The sequence below is a fragment of the Ranitomeya variabilis genome, chromosome 6 (genome assembly GCF_051348905.1).
Source record: "Ranitomeya variabilis isolate aRanVar5 chromosome 6, aRanVar5.hap1, whole genome shotgun sequence".
Lineage (NCBI taxonomy): Eukaryota > Metazoa > Chordata > Amphibia > Anura > Dendrobatidae > Ranitomeya > Ranitomeya variabilis.
Genome location: NC_135237.1, coordinates 538,425,700 through 538,445,493, shown reverse-complemented (window position 1 = coordinate 538,445,493; position 19,794 = coordinate 538,425,700). Strand labels below are relative to the sequence as shown.

At 43.9% G+C, this 19,794-nt stretch overlaps 1 protein-coding gene across 4 annotated transcripts in view; it reads right to left on the bottom strand.

Annotated features, from left to right (window-relative positions):
* COL14A1 (collagen type XIV alpha 1 chain) overlaps window positions 1–19,794 on the bottom strand; it is a 193,363-nt gene that overhangs the window by 137,590 nt on the left and 35,979 nt on the right. For 3 of the 4 annotated variants that reach the window (XM_077271151.1, XM_077271153.1, XM_077271152.1), the window contains exons 3-5: window positions 11,622–11,738; window positions 4,133–4,276; window positions 1,068–1,142 (exon numbers count right to left, since the gene is read on the bottom strand). The exons of the other annotated variant lie outside the window; for it this stretch is intronic. In XM_077271151.1, coding sequence (XP_077127266.1) covers window positions 1,068–1,142; window positions 4,133–4,276; window positions 11,622–11,738 — 336 coding nt within the window. The remainder of the gene's footprint in view (window positions 1–1,067; window positions 1,143–4,132; window positions 4,277–11,621; window positions 11,739–19,794) is intronic. 4 annotated transcript variants of the gene reach the window in all.

Sequence of the window (19,794 nt, the reverse complement as noted above, 5' to 3'; positions counted from 1 at the left end):
AGCAGAAGCAGCATGGAGGACAATCTACAGCAGAACTGAGTAGTGTAGCTGTGAATTCAGCTCTGGGTTGAAATAAAACGCTTGTAATTTTATCTATGTTTGTGTCTTTTAAGATATATCACAACATATGTTATCTTGACTTATTTATAGGAAGAAAAATGGAAATGATCATTATTATTTAAGCAACATGAAGTGATATAAGAACCTGCTCCCCTTTCTTTCAGTAACACACCCTTAAAAGCAGCAGAAGCAGCATGGAGGACAATCTACAGCAGAACTGAGTAGTGTAGCTGTGAATCCAGCTCTGGGTCAAGGTAAAACACTCAAAATTTTTGCCATATTTGTGTCTTTTAAGATATGTCACAAAATATCTTATCTTGACTGATTTTTAGGAAAAAAATGGAAATGATTATTAGTTAAGCAACGAGAAGTAGCATGGTGGATAAACCAAAGAATGCAGTCTCTATGTAGACCTCAAAGAAGGGCCAAGTCAATCTTGAAGTAAGGAGGTGGGTGAAAGTGGGAAAACCATTTCAGTGTGCCAGTCAACTAGATCACTGGAGAGTCAACCTTGACCGGTGCTATTATGTTACATTGGTGTCTCCTTGAGCAACAGCAATAAGTAAGGAAGAGAGAAGGTGCAGCATGAAGAAGACATGGCTATTGAGCAGATCACCAACTGCACCATCTGGGCATCTAGATGGATTGACGATCCCAAGCTCTAGATCAAGTAGAACCCTTCTCTAAAGTGTACATTATAGGAAAAAACTCATTACAATTTGTCAATATACCTCCATGGAGGGATTTTACCCGTCACTCCAGAGCCACCACCACTTGTGTGGTCCCCACTGCTATCGGAAGTGATGGCGTTCCATTCATCAATCGTATGACCACTGCATCCGATCACCGGTGTCGGCAATTACATGCAGCACACGTATTCTGCTCCCAATTTTACAAAATCACAAAATAAAAATACCCTTAAAGTTCAATGACTTCACGTAAACATGGATCTCAATGGAATGAATGAAACCAATGCGAAACAAAAGTATTGGAATTTCATGTCTTACCTTCCTCCGGGACATTGTTCTCACTTTCACCCTTACGATTTCGACCAGATTTTTTCTTCTTCTCCAAGGTTTTGACTACAAGCGAAATGGACATAAATAGTAAGTATCGCCGAATTAATCAGAACGTAAGTCTTCATCCGTAAAAGCCTTAGAGCTATAGAGATAATTGATACGACATCATCATATTTCTAGGGCGCCCTACACCCCGATATATATAGGAGCCGTGCTAGGGAGACAGTCTGGCTATACAACATTGCTGGTGAGAAAACGTTATTCACAATCTTCTACGTCCCATAGGAGTCGGTGGGCTGCAGACCCGAGACAGGTTATCAGACTTGGGAATATTCGGTTTGGAAAAACGAAGGCTCAGGGGCGATCTTATTACAGTGTACAAGTATACAGAAGGGCAGTACAGACATCGTTCTACATCTAAGCCTATTGGACAACTGGACATATTGTATACCTAGAGTAAAGCAGGTTTAATCATAATCACAGATGGCGATTCTTTACTGCATAAGCATTGAGACTATGGATTCTTTACTGCATAAGCATTGAGACTATGGATCCTTTACTGTATGAGAAGAGAAACTATGGATTCTATACAGTATAAACAGTGAGACTATGGATCCTTTACTGTAAAAGCTTTGAGGTCATGGATTCTATACTGTACGAGCAGTGAGACTATGGATTCTTTACAGTACGAGCAGTGAGACTATTGATTATTTACTGTATGAGCAGTGAGACTATGGATTCTTTACTGTACGAGCAGTGAGACTATGGATTCTTTATAGTACGAGCAGTGAGACTATGGATTCTTTACAGTACGAGCAGTGAGACTATGGATTCTTTACAGTACGAGCAGTGAGACTATGGATTCTTTATAGTACGAGCAGTGAGACTATGGATTCTTTACTGTACGAGCAGTGAGACTATGAATTATTTTCTGCACAAGCAATGACACCATGGATTCTTTACAGTACGAGCAGTGAGACTATGGATTCTTTACTGTACGAGCAGTGAGACTATGAATTATTTTCTGCACAAGCAATGACACAGTACGAGCAGTGAGACTATGGATTCTTTACTGTATGAGCAGTGAGACTATGGATTCTTTACTGTACGAGCAGTGAGACTATGGATTCTTTTCTGCACAAGCAATGACACCATGGATTCTTTACAGTACGAGCAGTGAGACTATGGATTCTTTATAGTACGAGCAGTGAGACTATGGATTCTTTACTGTACGAGCAGTGAGACTATGGATTCTTTACTGTACGAGCAGTGAGACTATGGATTCTTTACTGTACGAGCAGTGAGACTATGAATTATTTTCTGCACAAGCAATGACACCATGGATTCTTTACTGTACGAGCAGTGAGACTATGGATTCTTTACTGTACGAGCAGTGAGACTATGAATTATTTTCTGCACAAGCAATGACACCATGGATTCTTTACAGTAAGAACAGTGAGACTATGGATTCTTTACTGTATGAGCAGTGAGACTATGGATTCTTTACTGTACGAGCAGTGAGACTATGGATTCTATACTGTACGAGCAGTGAGACTATGGATTCTATACTGTACGAACAGTGAGACTATGGATTCTTTACTGTATGAGCAGTGAGACTATGGATTCTTTACTGTACGAGCAGTGAGACTATGGATTCTTTACTGTACGAGCAGTGAGACTATGGATTCTATACTGTACGAACAGTGAGACTATGGATTCTTTACAGTAAGAGCAGTGAGACTATGGATTCTTTACTGTACGAGCAGTGAGACTATGGATTCTTTACTGTATGAGCAGTGAGACTATGGATTCTATACTGTACGAGCAGTGAGACTATGGATTCTTTACTGTACGAGCAGTGAGACTATGAATTCTATACTGTACGAACAGTGAGACTATGGATTCTTTACTGTATGAGCAGTGACACTAAAGATTATTTAATGTATGAGAAGAGAAACTATGGATTTTTTACTGTACGAGTATTTTTATATATTTTTTTACTGTATTCTTTACAGACAATGGATTCTTTAGTGTACGAGCAGTGAGACTATGAATCTCTCTGCACATAAAATTGTAATGGTTGATTCACAAAAAATGTTCAAGAAGGGGCTGGTTAGTTTTCTTGAAAAATAAAGTATTACAGGTTATGGGAACTAGATTCTGTAATGGGAGTCTATTCTGTAATAGTCTGATTGCCATATGTGGAGTCAGGAAGGAATTTTTCCTTTAATATGGGGCCATTGCCATCTGCCTTATGGGGTTTTGGTTTACCTCTGCATCAGCGTGATAGGTTATAAGCTGAACTTATCAATCGCTTATCTACTGGAGTCCGACCACTGGAACTTCACTGATAGTAAGAATGAAGGAGTGAGGACTAGGGTCTTCCATTCTAGCTATCAGTGAGGGTCCCAGCAGTGGTACTCCCAAGATTGTACATTTATCACATATCTATAGTTAGGGGATAAATTATTCTGTCATATTCATGGTACCGCTATACTGCACACAAGCATAGTACCAGTGAATCATAAGTATATACAAATTACACCACATGTATACATAAAAAATATCTACATACACATTACACACATATATTCTACACTTACTGTACAGCTACATTACACACACTATGAAGGTTCCCAGCACTTTCTACCCCTTTTACTTCTTTCCGTCCTCCCCTGTATCAAGTTACAACAGCCAGAAAGAAGTTCTGGCTGCTGTAACCTGAAGGACTCTATTCCTACCTAACTTCGCCACAGAAGAGTTATTACAGTTGTACTTGGGATCTTCAACTTCAGGGGTCTAAAACTTTCACATATGAAGAGATCAATGTTGTTTAAGGGGAGCCCTGATACAGATTTTATAGTGGTGCCCCGAAAGTTCATGGTACCCCTCTAAATAAAGGCATGGCTTCATTATAATCCAATATTAGCTTTTTGATCCAATAATTGCAGTGGAAAGAGATGTAGATGTAACTGAAAGCCGCCGTCACCGATGTCGCCCCTTCTCCTGTCCTTCCTGGGTATCTGCGATCAGTCACAGTCACGGTTACCTACTTCTAAATTCTCCTCGTATCGGCACGCTTTCATCATCTTCATTAAATGCAATGACCTGCACGGCATAACTGCGGTCAGGATCCAGTCTCTGAATGACTGCTCGGGTCGCTGTGTTTTGAAGATTTAGTTGGTTGGTTTTTCCACCTGAACATAAGAAGACATTAAGTCAGAAATCCGTCATCAAGCTGAAATAATGAAAGTGCAGCCTGACTGTATCTGCTTACATGGCACAGGACTCTTATGGTCACCAGCCAAGGTACGGCACAAAGTGATAATAATCACTGCAGTACTGAGAGCACTCTCTCCTGACAACACAATATATTCATGAATGTTTATTACAAAATATGTTTATTATTAAATGTTTTAAAGAGCAACTCAAATTTATATAAAAATTATATGTTAATGTAGTATTATACCATGTATATTGTACATAGGAGCATTATTATAGTAGTTATATTCTTGTACATAGGAGCAGTATTATAGTAGTTATATTCTTGTACATAGGGGCAGTATTATAGTAGTTATATTCCTGTACATAGGAGCAGTATTATAGTAGTTATATTCTTGTACATAGGGGCAGTATTATAGTAGTTATATTCCTGTACATAGGAGCAGTATTATAGTAGTTATATTCTTGTACATAGGAGCATTATTATAGTAGTTATATTCTTGTACATAGGAGCAGTATTATAGTAGTTATATTCCTGTACATAGGGGCAGTATTATAGTAGTTATATTTGGAGCGCCCCCACACCGCCGCAGGGCCGAGGGGTACCCGGAGCCGGGCCTCTAGGTCTCAGTCCTGGGGTTGTCACGGTGGCTAGACCCGGTCCGTGGCCCTGTCTGTCAGTGGGGGACGTCCGGTGCAATAAGTGGTGTAGTAACGGTGTAGCGGTGCAGTTGTGGGGTGCAGGTCGCGGTAAATAACGAGGACACCAGGTTGCAGTCTCTTTACCTCTTTACTGAAGCTCTCTGGGTCCTCAGTCCAGAATACGGCTCACCAGGCTGCGCAAGTCCGGCCGGTCCAATGGCACTTCCAGAGCTCTCCTTGCAGGTGGAAATCGGTGCCTTCCTTCTAGCGCTATGTGTTGCAGTCCTTCCCTGCTGTGCTTACGGAAAGTACCCCACAACTGTTGTGTCTGTTTCTCGTGTTCCCTCACAACAACTTAATTCGCAAAGATCTTCCTCGTCCCTCCAGATACTATGGTAGGAACGCACCCGTATGACGGGGAGGCTCGGAGATCTTCCGGGACTCTATCTGCGCCCCTCTCCTGTTGGTACCCCCCTTTGCCTTCCTGGGTGATGCGTGAGACAGTCCGCCTAAAGCTAACTGCCCTGCCGTAGGTCTGAGGTATGGCTTGAAACTCTTTACCTCCTCGGCGTTCCGGCCACCGGTAGTGCGCCTCAGTAAGGTGCTGCCTCTTTCAGCACAACCCTCACTGGTATCTCCTTTCGCTTGACTTCGTTTCTCACTCAGCACAATCTATCTCGCTTCTAGTCCTTTCTTGAGTCCCGCCGCTTCCAGGAGCCTGCGCGGACCCGTTACGTTCTTTCAATGCCAAGCCTCTGCCAGGATCCCACCCCTGGCAGAGACCCTACAGTCTCTCCCTTCACAACACCCCCTGCCACAGGGTGTTGCTCCGTTCAATCCCGTCAGCGTTCTCCCTAACTTCCTGCCTGACCCCCAGTTTACCCACTATGGTGGGGAGTGGCCTAATGAATAGCACCCTTAGCTCCCCCCGGAGGCCCAGCTGTGAAATGTATTGGTGACTGTGATACCTGCTCAGAGAACTCCTTCAGTGCCATCGAACGCACCATGGCCCCCCTTAGTGGCTGAGCCATGATACTGCAACGACCAGGACTCTGGGGCGCTGCATATTCCTGTACATAGGAGCATTATTATAGTAGTTATATTCTTGTACATAGGAGCAGTATTATAGTAGTTATATTCCTGTACATAGGAGCAGTATTATAGTAGTTATACACTCACCGGCCACTTTATTAGGTACACCATGCTAGTAACGGGTTGGACCCCCTTTTGCCTTCAGAACTGCCTCAATTCTTCGTGGCATAGATTCAACAAGGTGCTGGAAGCATTCCTCAGAGATTTTGGTCCATATTGACATGATGGCATCACACAGTTGCCGCAGATTTGTCGGCTGCACATCCCAAAGATGCTCCATACAAGGCAGGATGGATCCATGCTTTCATGTTGTTTACGCCAAATTCTGACCCTACCATCCGAATGTCGCAGCAGAAATCGAGACTCATCAGACCAAGCAACGTTTTTCCAATCTTCTACTGTCCAATTTCGATGAGCTTGTGCAAATTGTAGCCTCAGTTTCCTGTTCTTAGCTGAAAGGAGTGGTACCCGGTGTGGTCTTCTGCTGCTGTAGCCCATCTGCCTCAAAGTTCGACGCACTGTGCGTTCAGGGATGCTCTTAGGCCTACCTTGGTTGTAACGGGTGGCGATTTGAGTCACTGTTGCCTTTCTATCAGCTCGAACCAGTCTGCCCATTCTCCTCTGACCTCTGGCATCAACAAGGCATTTCCGCCCACAGAACTGCCGCTCACTGGATTTTTTTTCTTTTTCGGACCATTCTCTGTAAACCCTAGAGATGGTTGTGCGTGAAAATCCCAGTAGATCAGCAGTTTCTGAAATACTCAGACCAGCCCTTCTGGCACCAACAACCATGCCACGTTCAAAGGCACTCAAATCACCTTTCTTCCCCATACTGATGCTCGGTTTGAACTGCAGGAGATTGTCTTGACCATGTCTACATGCCTAAATGCACTGAGTTGCCGCCATGTGATTGGCTGATTAGAAATTAAGTGTTAACAAGAAGTTGGACAGGTGTACCTAATAAAGTGGCCAGTGAGTGTATACTTGTACATAGGGGCAGTATTATAATAGTTATATTATTGTACATAGGAGCAGTATTATAGTAGTTATATTCTTGTACATAGGGGTAGTATTATAGTAGTTATATTCTTGTACATAGGAGCAGTATTATAGTAGTTACATAGTTACATAGGGGCAGTATTATAGTAGTTATTTTCTTGTACATAGGAGCAGTATTATAGTAGTTATATTCTTGTACATAGGGGCAGTATTATAATAGTTATATTATTGTACATAGGAGCAGTATTATAGTAGTTATATTCTTGTACATAGGGGTAGTATTATAGTAGTTATATTCTTGTACATAGGAGCAGTATTATAGTAGTTACATAGTTACATAGGGGCAGTATTATAGTAGTTATATTCTTGTACATAGGAGCAGTATTATAGTAGTTATATTCTTGTACATAGGGGCAGTATTATAGTAGTTATATTCTTATACATAGGAGCAGTATTATAGTAGTTATATTCTTGTACATAGGAGCAGTATTATAGTAGTTATATTCTTGTACATAGGAGCAGTATTATAGTAGTTATATTCTTGTACATAGGAGCAGTATTATAGTAGTTATATTCTTGTACATAGGAGCAGTATTATAGTAGTTATATTCTTGTACATAGGGGCAGTATTATAGTAGTTATATTCTTGTACATAGGGCAGTATTATAGTAGTTATATTCTTGTACATAGGAGCAGTATTAAAGTAGTTATATTCTTGTATATAGGGACAGTATTATAGTAGTTATATTCTTGTACATAGGGCAGTATTATAGTAGTTATATTCTTGTATATAGGGACAGTATTATAGTAGTTATATTCTTGTACATAGGGGCAGTATTATAGTAGTTATATTCTTGTACATAGGAGCAGCATTATAGTAGTTATATTCTTGTACATAGGGGCAGTATTATAGTAGTTATATTCTTGTACATAGGGGCAGTATTATAGTAGTTATATACTTGAACATATGAGCAGTATTATAGTAGTTATATTTTTGTGCATAGAAGACATAATTATTACGGGTACTTTCACACTAGCGTCGTACGACGCACGTTGCAATGCGTCGTTTTGGAGAAAATTTACAATCGTACTTCTGCAATAATCAGTTTTTTTCTGTCCGATGGCAGCAAGTAAAATGGTCTTTAAAATAGGAAATAGTTACGGACATCTACATTTCCTTTCTGCCCACAGACTGACATTGTGCGCCATCAGAACTCCGCATTCTGTTCTGCTTTGTGATTGCAGTATAGAAGTTCTGACGTCTCCTGGGATGCTTTGTGTTCGGAGTGAATGATGACAGTGAATATTGTGACCGGACAGGAATAAACTGGTGTATTGTTCCCTTTATATGTCAACTGCCTATGAAATGAGACAAGACTATTTGGGAACAATCTACTATTGTGTCTCAGACACCAAAGATGATTTCACAGACCCAGATCCATCTAATAACAGAAAATAAAGAATATGGGAAGTGTAGAAATGTATCTTCTAGATCATTTGTCATCAGTCAGACCAATATCGGAACTTGGGATCATTTGGAAAATTGCCTTATTTCATTGGTATAATTAACTTGATCACTGGGCCCCATTCTGGCTGTGCTGCTTCTGAGAAATGACGTCTGAAATAGGTCTCAGGCATGGTAGTCACTTGGGAGCCAGTGTCCACCAGACAGCGGATGGCCCGACCATCCAGTTCAGCCCATACGAGAGGGGTCAAGGAAACTAAACTTGTGGTACTTCCTTCTCTCCTTCTTGGCGGCTCCAGGCGGCGTCCCCAGCCACGGAGTCCACTAGTTTAACAGCAGGCGGGTAAGAGACCTACCTCGCCGGGTGAAGCCCTTCGTGTAATGTCCAGTGTTTCCACATCTAAAGCAAATTGGGGATTCCTCAGCTCAAGGCTGCCCCATTTCCAAGCGAGACCTGGGGTTAGTTCTGCCTCTAGGTGGGATTGGTCTCTCCAGGGGTGTTCTCCTTAAGCTGGAACACTCTTCACGCAGATCCTGAATTTCTCCAACCCAGCCCAGTTCAATTTCAGGCGGGACAAGCACCTCCCCGCTCTGGACCTTCCCCATCGAGGCTGCCAACCCCTGCTGCTGCTCGCGTGCGCGCCTCTGCCCCGATCTCTAAGAAGGACATTTGTGGCTCGCAAGCGCTCTCGCAGGGCCTGTTTAAGCAATGCATCCCTGAGGCCGGCCACTAGATGATCCCTCAGAACCACATTGGGGGGCCCCACACCCACATCGTCATGTTTAGCGATAGCAGCATGAATTTCCTGCAGCGCGTTCATATATTGGGTAACAGATTCCCCCTTCCTTTGGACACGACCAAACAAGCGCATGCGCAATTCACCGAGATCCATGGGGTCCCCGTGCATTTCTTCCAATATTTGTAGTACTTTAGTGAACGTGTTCCGCTCATGCGGGGGTTGCAACATAACAGAGCATCTGGCTTCCCCGTCTAGGGATATCACTGCAGTTTCTGCTTGCATAGCGGGGGTCATGGGGTGCATCCTTACCATGCCTTTAACCCGCTCGGTTCAGTCCCATAACAATAAGTTGCTCCCTGTGAACTTCGGGAGGTTACTGAGCATGGCCCCCAGTGGCAAGCTGGCACTTGGGGCACCCCGGACCGCTTGGTCTGCCGCCTCTGTGTTGGTGGACTGCATCCTGCTGATTACGCCAAATGTAAGCAGGTGGCGGGATGCAGTGACAGGAAGCAGAGCAAGGGTTAACAAATTAAACAGGTTTAATTAAACAGGGGGTTAACTCCTCGCACTGAGGTGAAGGGTTGAATAGTGCAATAGTAAACAATGTGCAAGGTAAAAGAGCAAGAAAACAAGGTAATGGCAGTTCTCTTTAAATCACTTATCGCGTCAAGGACATCCCAGTCCACAACTGAAGATTTGCAGGCAGTATACCACACAAGAAAACGTGTATGCACAAAAATAGGGATCACCACACAATATTAAGAAAAATGTAAACAATCTTTATTTTGAAACAGTCCACACAAAACAATTTTAAAAACATTTAAAATCCCACACCATCGTAGTTGGGTACTGGGTCCATATCAATGATTGACAAATGTCACAAAATAATTGTAAATCACACAACAGCCTAATACTTTATGTAATACCAGTGCACATAAACAGATCACGTATACCAATCCATACACAAAGGTTGCATTTCCAATCACCCTGTGTGCCAGTATGATTGGCTGATGTAATAGAGCCACCAAATCCTAATCTCCTACCTATAAATCCTTGTAGGGAAGGGAGGGGGGAGGGCAATCGGAACCAAAGTCCTAAATAATGGAGATGTATAGGCAAAGGATGCCTCAATGCCCTGTGCCCGCTCCAACCCTTCAGTAGAGAAGGGGCTCTTACCCAACTTTCCGGGGTGAAATACCCTGCAACCCTGTGATGTGCAGTCTATCCGATCAGGGAGGCTATGTGGATACAAAGACCCACGCGTATCGACGCTGCAAGCGTCTTTCTCAAGGTCAGGCAGTGGCGCCAACAACGGCTGGCGTGATGCTGTTCCGGTACGGTCCTGGAACCAACGGTCTGCCTTCAGGCGGCAGCAGGCGATCACCGGTTTTACCTGCTGAGCCACTAGTCCATGATCCGATACAACTGAAGCGACCAGTGCGGCTGAAGCTCCGATATCAAGTGGGGACAACTGTGCTCTGGCTGGCAGTGGGGATCGCAGCGCCAAGTCCTGCAGGTGGGCCCGGCTCCTCTGTACTAGCGCTCCCTGATGAATTCCCTGACACGCTGCACTTCCCTCGTCTGCGATCATGCTGGGAGTCACGAACAGTTCTGCTCGCAGCCCATCTCGGAGTTGAGGTACGCGATACGGAGCGCGCTGCCCACCCTGCTGCTCTCTGTGCGGTGCCGGGAGACTGAGCCTAACTTTGACGCGCTTTTGCTTTTATCTTAACTCTCCCCCCCGGGTCAAGAGGTTGGTCCTGCACACTATTCTTTCCCCCGGGCAACAGGGAGACAGCCTCAATAGTTCCGAACCTGGCTCAGTACAGGTACCCGTGGCCCAGTTCTCCTCCTTACACAGGTCTACAATTTTGTCCCTGATGTTGACAACTCTTGGGTCTTGGCCATGGTGGAGAGTTTGGAGTGTGATTGAGTGTGTGAACAGGTGTCTTTTAAACAGGTAATGAGTTCAAACAGGTGCAATTAATACCGGTAATGAGTGCAGAGTAGGAGGGCTTCTTAAAGAAAATTAACAGGTCTGTGAGAGCCAGAATTCTTACTGGTTGGTCGGTGATCAAATACTTATTTCATGCAATAAAATGCTAATTAATTATGTAAAAATCCTACAATGTCATTTTCTGGATTTTTTTTAAGATTCTGTATCTCGTAGTTGAAGTGTACCTACAATAAAAATTACAGACCTCTCCAATTTTTGTAGGTGGGAAAACTTGCAAAATCGGCAGTGATGAAATACTTATTTGATGGATAGATATGAGATAGATGATAGATAAGTAGAAAATATAGATATACTGTATAGATGACTAGTTGTTCCTGTTGATCTCCCATTATAGCACCGTTCCCTCGCATTACACTAGGATTTACCTGATTTTGGGGTCACCAGGAGTTTATAGCCTTTAATTTTATCTTTGGAGGCCTTCCATGATATCTGTACACTATCCTGCGCTATTACATGGAACCTTAATTTTGTCGGCTGGGTCACTGCAAAAGTAGAAAGAAACAAAAGTTAATAAACCAGACGTAGACGATCTTCTATAGAAACACCACCGGTTACTATCTGTAAACCAACATGGATGACATCCCGCATGACATACCACTGACAATTCCCCTAAATTAGGACAAGACAATTCATGTTAGAGGTTAGGACATTAGTCAACGAGAAAACACAGACGGATGAGTTTTTTTTCCAGAACTTTACATTTTTGATGAAAAACACTTTAAGCCTTTCAATAATAGAGAGGTTTCAGACACATCTACAAATGTTATCTGCGAATATTCAGCTAAAAGATTTTAGATATTTGTCTATCATTTGGTCGTTTTGTGTGGATAATATAAATATATATTTTAGTTCAATAAATTTATAGGAAATGAACTAATTTTTTAAAGTTTAAATTAAAAAAGTGAGTACTGACTTTAGAAGGTCAGAATTTTTTTTTTTTTTTCAGAGAGTGGTTGTGTCTTGTATTACTTCTATAGCTGGTCATACACATTAGATAGCTGTCGGCTGAATTATTCTTCGGCTGGCACCTACCTCTCCTGACTCCCCCAATACAATGGACGCTCGGCTCAGCTGAGCTTGCTTGTGTTCTCTATCAGAGATCCACTATCAACTCCTCTGACAACGGAGACAGAACACAAGCATTGGGCAATTGAATTCCAATTGGCTGACGACCCCTTAGACAATTTGTCGGGGGACAGTTTGGAGGCCCCCATATGCCTTAGATGGACGGCCTTCTGAGGCCTTCAGCTTGGTTTGGGGTCTTCAGCCTCATTCGATTGAGCAACATTATCACATACAACCTGTGGAATCACATACAATCTGTGGACAAGAGCAAGGATGGCTGTAGACTTCACATAGTTGTTGGTCAAAGTCTCATTCAACCAAGAACTATTCCTCTTGACTTACATGCACGCTCAGCTTGGGTGAGAGTACATGTGTTCTAAACTGGGTGAGGGGAGTAAGCTGCTGCCAGGCACCTGATGCTTATCTTCTCCCAAAAAGGATGTTGCAATCCAAGTGCCCGATTTGCCTCTCCATCGGGGTAGTCAGGAGGCACCCATATACATTAGATGTGTCAACCAGTCCTACTGAATTGGTAGAATTTGGCAGACATTAATATGTATGACCAGCTTAAAGGGGTTGTCTGGTGAAAAGAAGTTCTCACTTATCCACAGGATGGGTGATAATTTATAGACTGGTAGGGGTCCTAATGGATCTGCGCTGATCACCTGTTGTGAATTCTGCTTCTTGGGCTCCTGGTTATAAGTGGTAGCGCTGCTGTCTTTGGATCGCAGCATTCATCGGGTGTGTCCACTTAGTGCAATTCTGACTGGGCTATTTAGTCTTGCTTTACCCTTTAGTCAGTGCCAGTTGTCCATTGTTCCTGGAGGATTCACATCCCTGTTTGGTCTCTCCTGCTTTGCTGTTCATTTCAACAAAGATAAGTTTTGGCTTTGTTTTTTTGCAGTCCACATGCTGTGGACCTTATAGTTCTGTTCATTTCCATGTTTTGTCTTGTCCAGCTTGGTCTGTATAAGGATTTGTTCAGCCAAGCTGGTATCTCTGGAGATGCAGATATACCCTCCATATCTTTAGTTAGATGTGGAGATTTTGTATTTTCTGTGGTGGATATTTTCTAGTGTTTTAATACTGACCGCATAGTACTCTGTCCTATCCTTTCTATTTAGCTAGAGCGGCCTCCTTTGCTAAATCCTGATTTCAGTCTGCGTATGTTATTTCCCTCTTCTCTCACAGTCAATATTTGTGGGGGGCTGTCTATCCTTTGGGGATTTTCTCTGAGGCAAGATAGTTTTCCCGTTTCTATCTCTAGGGGTATTTAGTCCTCCGGTTGTGTCGAGATGTCTAGGGAGTGTTAGGTACATTCCACGGCTACTTCTAGTTGCGGTGTTAAGTTCAGGGTCTGCGGTCAGTACAGGTACCATCTTCTCCAGAGTACGTCTCATGCTGCTCCTAGGCCACCAGATCATAACAGTACAACTGGCCAACAATGAGTTAATCGCATCTCAGAAGAAGGGAAGGAAAGTGCTGAGCCATTTTTTTTCTGTAGTCTGTTGTGTCTTTTCTTCCCTCTTTTCCTCTGGGTGGCTCAGGAGTTTGGCGCTGGCATGGATGTTCAGGGATTGGCTTCTCGTGTGGATCAGCTTGCTGCTAGAGTACAGGGTATTTCCGATTATATCGTTCAGACTCCGGTTTTAGAGCCTAGAATTCCAACTCCTGATTTGTTTTTTTGGGACAGGTCCAAATTTTTGAGCTTTAAAAATAACTGTAAACTGTTTTTTGCTCTGAAACCCCGTTCCTCTGGTGATCCCATTCAGCAGGTTAAAATTGTCATCTCTCTGCTGCGTGGTGATCCTCAGGATGGGGCATTTTCCCTGGAATCTGGGAATCCGGCTTTGCTTAATGTAGACACCTTTTTTCAGGCGCTAGGGTTATTGTATGATGAACCTAATTCAGTGGATCATGCTGAGAAGACCTTGTTGGCCCTGTGTCAGGGTCAAGAAGCGGCAGAATCGTATTGCCAGAAATTTAGAAAATGGTCTGTGCTGACTAAATTGAATGAGGATGCCTTGGCAGCAATTTTCAGAAAGGGTCTTTTTGAATCCGTTAAAGATGTTATGGTGGGGTTCCCCACGCCTGCTGGTCTGAGTGATTCTATGTCTCTGGCCATTCAGATTGATCGGCGCTTGCGCGAGCGCAGAGTTGTGCACACTATGGCGTTGTCCTCCGAGCGGAGTCCTGAGCCTATGCAGTGTGATAGGATTTTGTCTAGAGCTGAATGACAAGGATTCAGATGTCAGAATAGGTTGTGTTTTTACTGCGGCGATTCTGCTCATATTATTTCTGATTGCCCTAAGCGTACAAAGAGAATCGCTAGTTCCGTTACCATCAGTACTGTACAACCTAAATTTCTGTTATCTGTGACCCTGATCTGCTCATTATCATCATTTTCTGTCATGGCATTTGTGGATTCAGGCGCCGCTTTGAACTTAATGGAGTTAGAATTTGCCAGACGTTGTGGTTTCCCCTTGCAGCCTTTGCAGAACCCTATTCCTTTGAGGGGCATTGATGCTACACCATTGGCTAAAAATAAACCCCAGTTTTGGACATAGGTGACCATGTGCATGGCGCCAGCCCATCAGGAAGACTGTCGTTTTCTGGTGTTGCATAATTTGCATGATGCTATTGTGCTGGGTTTCCCATGGTTACAGGTACATAATCCGGTATTAGAATGGAAATCTATGTCTGTGACTAGTTGGGGTTATCAGGGGGTTCATGGTAACGTTCCTTTGATGTCGTTTCCTCTTCCCCCTCTTCTGAAATTCCTGAGTCTTTGTCAGATTTCCAGGATGTATTCGATGAGCCCAAATCCAGTTCCCTTCCACCGCATAGGGACTGTGATTGTGCTATTGACTTGATTCCAGGCTGTAAGTTCCCTAAAGGCCGACTTTTCAACCTGTCTGTGCCAGAACATGCCGCCATGCGGAGTTATGTTAAGGAGTCCTTGGAGAAGGGGCATATTCGGCCATCTTCTTCACCATTGGGAACCATTTTTTTTGTTGCCAAGAAGGATGGCTCCTTGAGACCCTGTATTGATTATCGCCTCTTGAATAAGATCATGGTCAAATTCCAATACCCTTTGCCTTTGCTTTCTGATTTGTTTGCTAGGATTAAGGGGGCTAGTTGGTTTACTAAGATTGACCTTCGAGGGGCATATAATCTTGTTCGTATTAAGCAGGGTGACGAATGGAAAACTGCGTTTAATATGCCCGAAGGCCATTTTGAATACCTTGTGATGCCATTCGGACTCTCTAATGCACAATCTGTGTTTCAGTCCTTCATGCATGATATCTTTCGGAATTATCTTGATAAATTCATGATTGTATATTTGGATGATATTTTGATTTTTTCCGATGATTGGGAGTCTCATGTGAAACAAGTCAGGATGGTATTTCAGATCCTTCGTGATAATGCTTTATTTGTGAAGGGGTCTAAGTGCCTATTTGGAGTGCAGAAGGTTTCTTTTTTGGGCTTCATTTTTTCTCCCTCATCTATAGAAATGGATCCGGTTAAGGTTCAGGCCATTCATGATTGGATTCACCCCACATCCGTGAAGAGCCTTCAGAAATTTTTGGGCTTTGCTAATTTTTATCACCGTTTCATTGCCAATTTCTCCAGTGTGGTTAAACCCCTGACCGATTTGACAAAGAAAGGCGCTGATGTGACAAATTGGTCCTCTGCGGCAGTTTCTGCCTTTCAGGAGCTTAAACGCCGATTTACTTCTGCCCCTGTGTTGCGTCAGCCGGATGTTTCTCTTCCATTTCAGGTTGAGGTTGGCGCTTCTGAGATTGGGGCAGGGGCCGTTTTGTCTCAGAGGAATTCTGATGGTTCCTTGATGAAACCGTGTGCCTTCTTTCCTCGAAAGTTTTCGCCTGCGGAACGCAATTATGATGTCGGCAATCGAGAGTTGTTGGCTATGAAGTGGGCATTTGAGGAGTGGCGACATTGGTTTGAGGGGGCCAAGCACCGTATTGTGGTCTTGACCGATCATAAGAATCTGATTTACCTCGAGTCTGCCAAACGGTTGAATCCTAGACAGGATTAAAAACAGGACCTGTTTTTCTCCCGTTTTGATTTTGTGGTCTCGTATCTTCCGGGTTCTAAGAATATTAAGTCGGATGCCCTCTCTAGGAGCTTTTTGCCTAATTCTCCTGGGGTCCTTGAGCCGGTCGGCATTCTGGAGGAAGGGGTGATTCTTTCTGCCATCTCCCCTGATTTACGACGGGTTCTTCAGGAATTTCAGGCTGATAAACCTGACCGCTGTCCAGTGGGGAAACTGTTTGTTCCTGATAGATGGACTGGTAAAGTGATTTCTGAGGTTCATTGTTCTGTGTTGGCTGGCCATCCTGGGATTTTTGGTACCAGAGATTTGGTTGGTAGGTCCTTTTGGTGGCCTTCTTTGTCACGGGATGTGCGTTCTTTTGTGCGGTCCTGTGGGACTTGTGCGTGGGCCAAGCCTTGCTTTTGCCTTTGCCGATCCCTGGGAGGCCTTGGACGCATATTTCTATGGATTTTATTTCAGATCTTCCGGTTTCCCAGAGGATGTCAGTTATCTGGGTGGTTTGTGACCGGTTTTCCAAGATGGTTCATTTGGTACCTTTGCCTAAATTGCATTCCTCTTCTGATTTGGTTCCGTTGTTTTTTCAGCATGTGGTTCGTTTGCATGGCATTCCGGAGAATATTGTGTCCGATAGAGGTTCCCAGTTTGTTTCTAGGTTTTGGCGGGCCTTTTGTGCTAGGCTGGGCATTGATTTGTCTTTTTCTTCCGCATTTCATCCTCAGACAAATGGCCAAACCGAGCGAACTAATCAGACTTTGGAAACTTATTTGAGATGCTTTGTGTCTGCTGATCAGGATGATTGGGTGGCTTTCTTGCCATTGGCCGAGTTTGCCCTTAATAATCGAGCTAGTTCTGCTACCTTGGTTTCACCCTTCTTTTGTAATTCTGGTTTTCATCCTCGTTTTTCTTCAGGGCAGGTTGAGCCTTCTGATTGTCCTGGGGTGGACTCTGTGGTTGACAGGTTGCAGCAAATTTGGGCTCATGTGGTGGACAATTTGGTGTTGTCTCAGGAGGAGGCTCAGCGTTTTGCTAACCGTCGTCGGTGTGTTGGTTCCCGGCTTCGGGTAGGGGATTTGGTCTGGTTGTCTTCCCGTCATGTTCCTATGAAGGTTTCTTCCCCTAAGTTCAAGCCTCGGTTTATTGGTCCTTATAGGATTTCTGAGATTATCAATCCAGTGTCTTTTCGTTTGGCCCTTCCAGCCTCTTTTTCCATCCATAATGTTTTTCATAGATCTTTGTTGCGGAAATATGTGGTGCCAGTTGTTCCCTCTGTTGATCCTCCTGCCCCGGTGTTGATTGATGGGGAGTTGGAGTATGTGGTTGAGAAGATTTTGGATTCTCGTTTTTCGAGGCGGAAGCTTCAGTATCTTGTCAAATGGAAGGGTTATGGCCAGGAGGATAATTCTTGGGATGTTGCCTCCGATGTTCATGCTGACGATTTGGTTCGTGCCTTTCATTTGGCTCGTCCTGATCGGCCTGGGGGCTCTGGTGAGGGTTCGGTCACCCCTCCTCAAGGGGGGGGTACTGTTGTGAATTCTGCTCTTGGGCTCCCTCTGGTGGTTATAAGTGGTAGCGCTGCTGTCTTTGGATCACAGCATTCATCAGGTGTGTCCACTTAGTGCAATTCTGACTGGGCTATTTAGTCTTGCTTTACCCTTTAGTCAGTGCCAGTTGTCCATTGTTCCTGGAGGATTCACATCCCTGCCTGGTCTCTCCTGCTTTGCTGTTCATTTCAACAAAGATAAGTTCTGGCTTTGTTTTTTGCAGTCCACATGCTGTGGACCTTATAGTTCAGTTCATTTCCATGTTTTGTCTTGTCCAGCTTGGTCTGTATAAGGATTTGTTTAGCCAAGCTGGTATCTCTGGAGATGCAGATATATCCTCCATATCTTTAGTTAGATGTGGAGATTTTGTATTTTCTGTGGTGGATATTTTCTAGTGTTTTAATACTGACCGCATAGTACTCTGTCCTATCCTTTCTATTTAGCTAGAGCGGCCTCCTTTGCTAAATCCTGATTTCAGTCTGCGTATGTTATTTCCCTCTTCTCTCACAGTCAATATTTGTGGGGGGCTGTCTATCCTTTGGGGATTTTCTCTGAGGCAAGATAGTTTTCCCGTTTCTATCTCTAGGGGTATTTAGTCCTCCGGCTGTGTCGAGATGTCTAGGGAGTGTTAGGTACATTCCACGGCTACTTCTAGTTGCGGTGTTAAGTTCAGGGTCTGCGGTCAGTACAGGTACCACCTTCTCCAGAGCACGTCTCATGCTGCTCCTAGGCCACCAGATCATAACATCACCAGAGCAGGACACTTATCACTGTAAGGGCAGGTGTAGACGAGCATATTCGATGTCAGAGTACGATCCGACAAAACAACAGATCACACTCGGACCAATGTTATTCTATGGGGCCGTGCACATGTCCAATATTTTCCTCGGATAAACTGTGCAAGGAAAAAATTCACAGCATGCCCGATTTTGGTCCGATGTTCAGATCGCACTCAGCCATGCAAGTCACTGATGGAAAACATCAGATTGCACTATGATGACATCGGAGGGCAGCCCAATTGGAAATTCTTTTCTCTGTATTCTCCTCATCCGAGAGATTCGGATCACACTGTGATCAGAGTTTGATCAGAGTGTCTTTTGAATAATCGCCCCGTTTCTCTCAGACGCTATCGAGCCCTTAGAATGGAGGACCGTGGTATGCTCGACCACCGCCTCATTTCTTCTCCATAGGACTTCCAGGAAGTCACCGTAGAGAATGAACGAAGAACCGGTTTTGCAAACTCTCTGCCCTCCATTCTAGCAATGATAAATGTGTCCTGTACTTGAGATCGGTGGGATCCCAGCAGTCAGACCTCCACCAATCTATACGCTGTCACCTTTCCAATGGCTAAGAGATAACTTAGTGTCATTCTTTAACTACCCACATGGTGCCCTTCCGCCACGTGCTAGGTGCCAGCATGCATCATGCACTTGGCAGGATTCGTGCAAGTTTTCAAAGAACAGGTGAGCGATACCTGGGCCTTGTAGCAACGTTTATAATGTTTCCCCCTCACACTCTTTTATAACCCTTGGGCCAATTCTTCATTTTATTGAATGCATCTACTCCCAAGAGCGGGGAAACCGCCACGGAGCCAACAGTAAAGGGGATGGGGCCAATCCTACTACGCCCAGTCTCACCAAGGGGCCCATGGTTTGCAAGCACTTGGAGGGGGGGCAATAACTGGGCTCCTGTTACAGACCCTCATACTAGTAGAACATCCGTCACCTTCATGGTGAGCCGTTACCGATTCTAACTTTATTTTAACCCTTTATCTGCTGCAATGAGTCTCAAAGAAGAGTTCATTAGGTGCAATGTTTAATGGGCGAGTGACTTCTTTTTGGAAGTTGTAGATTT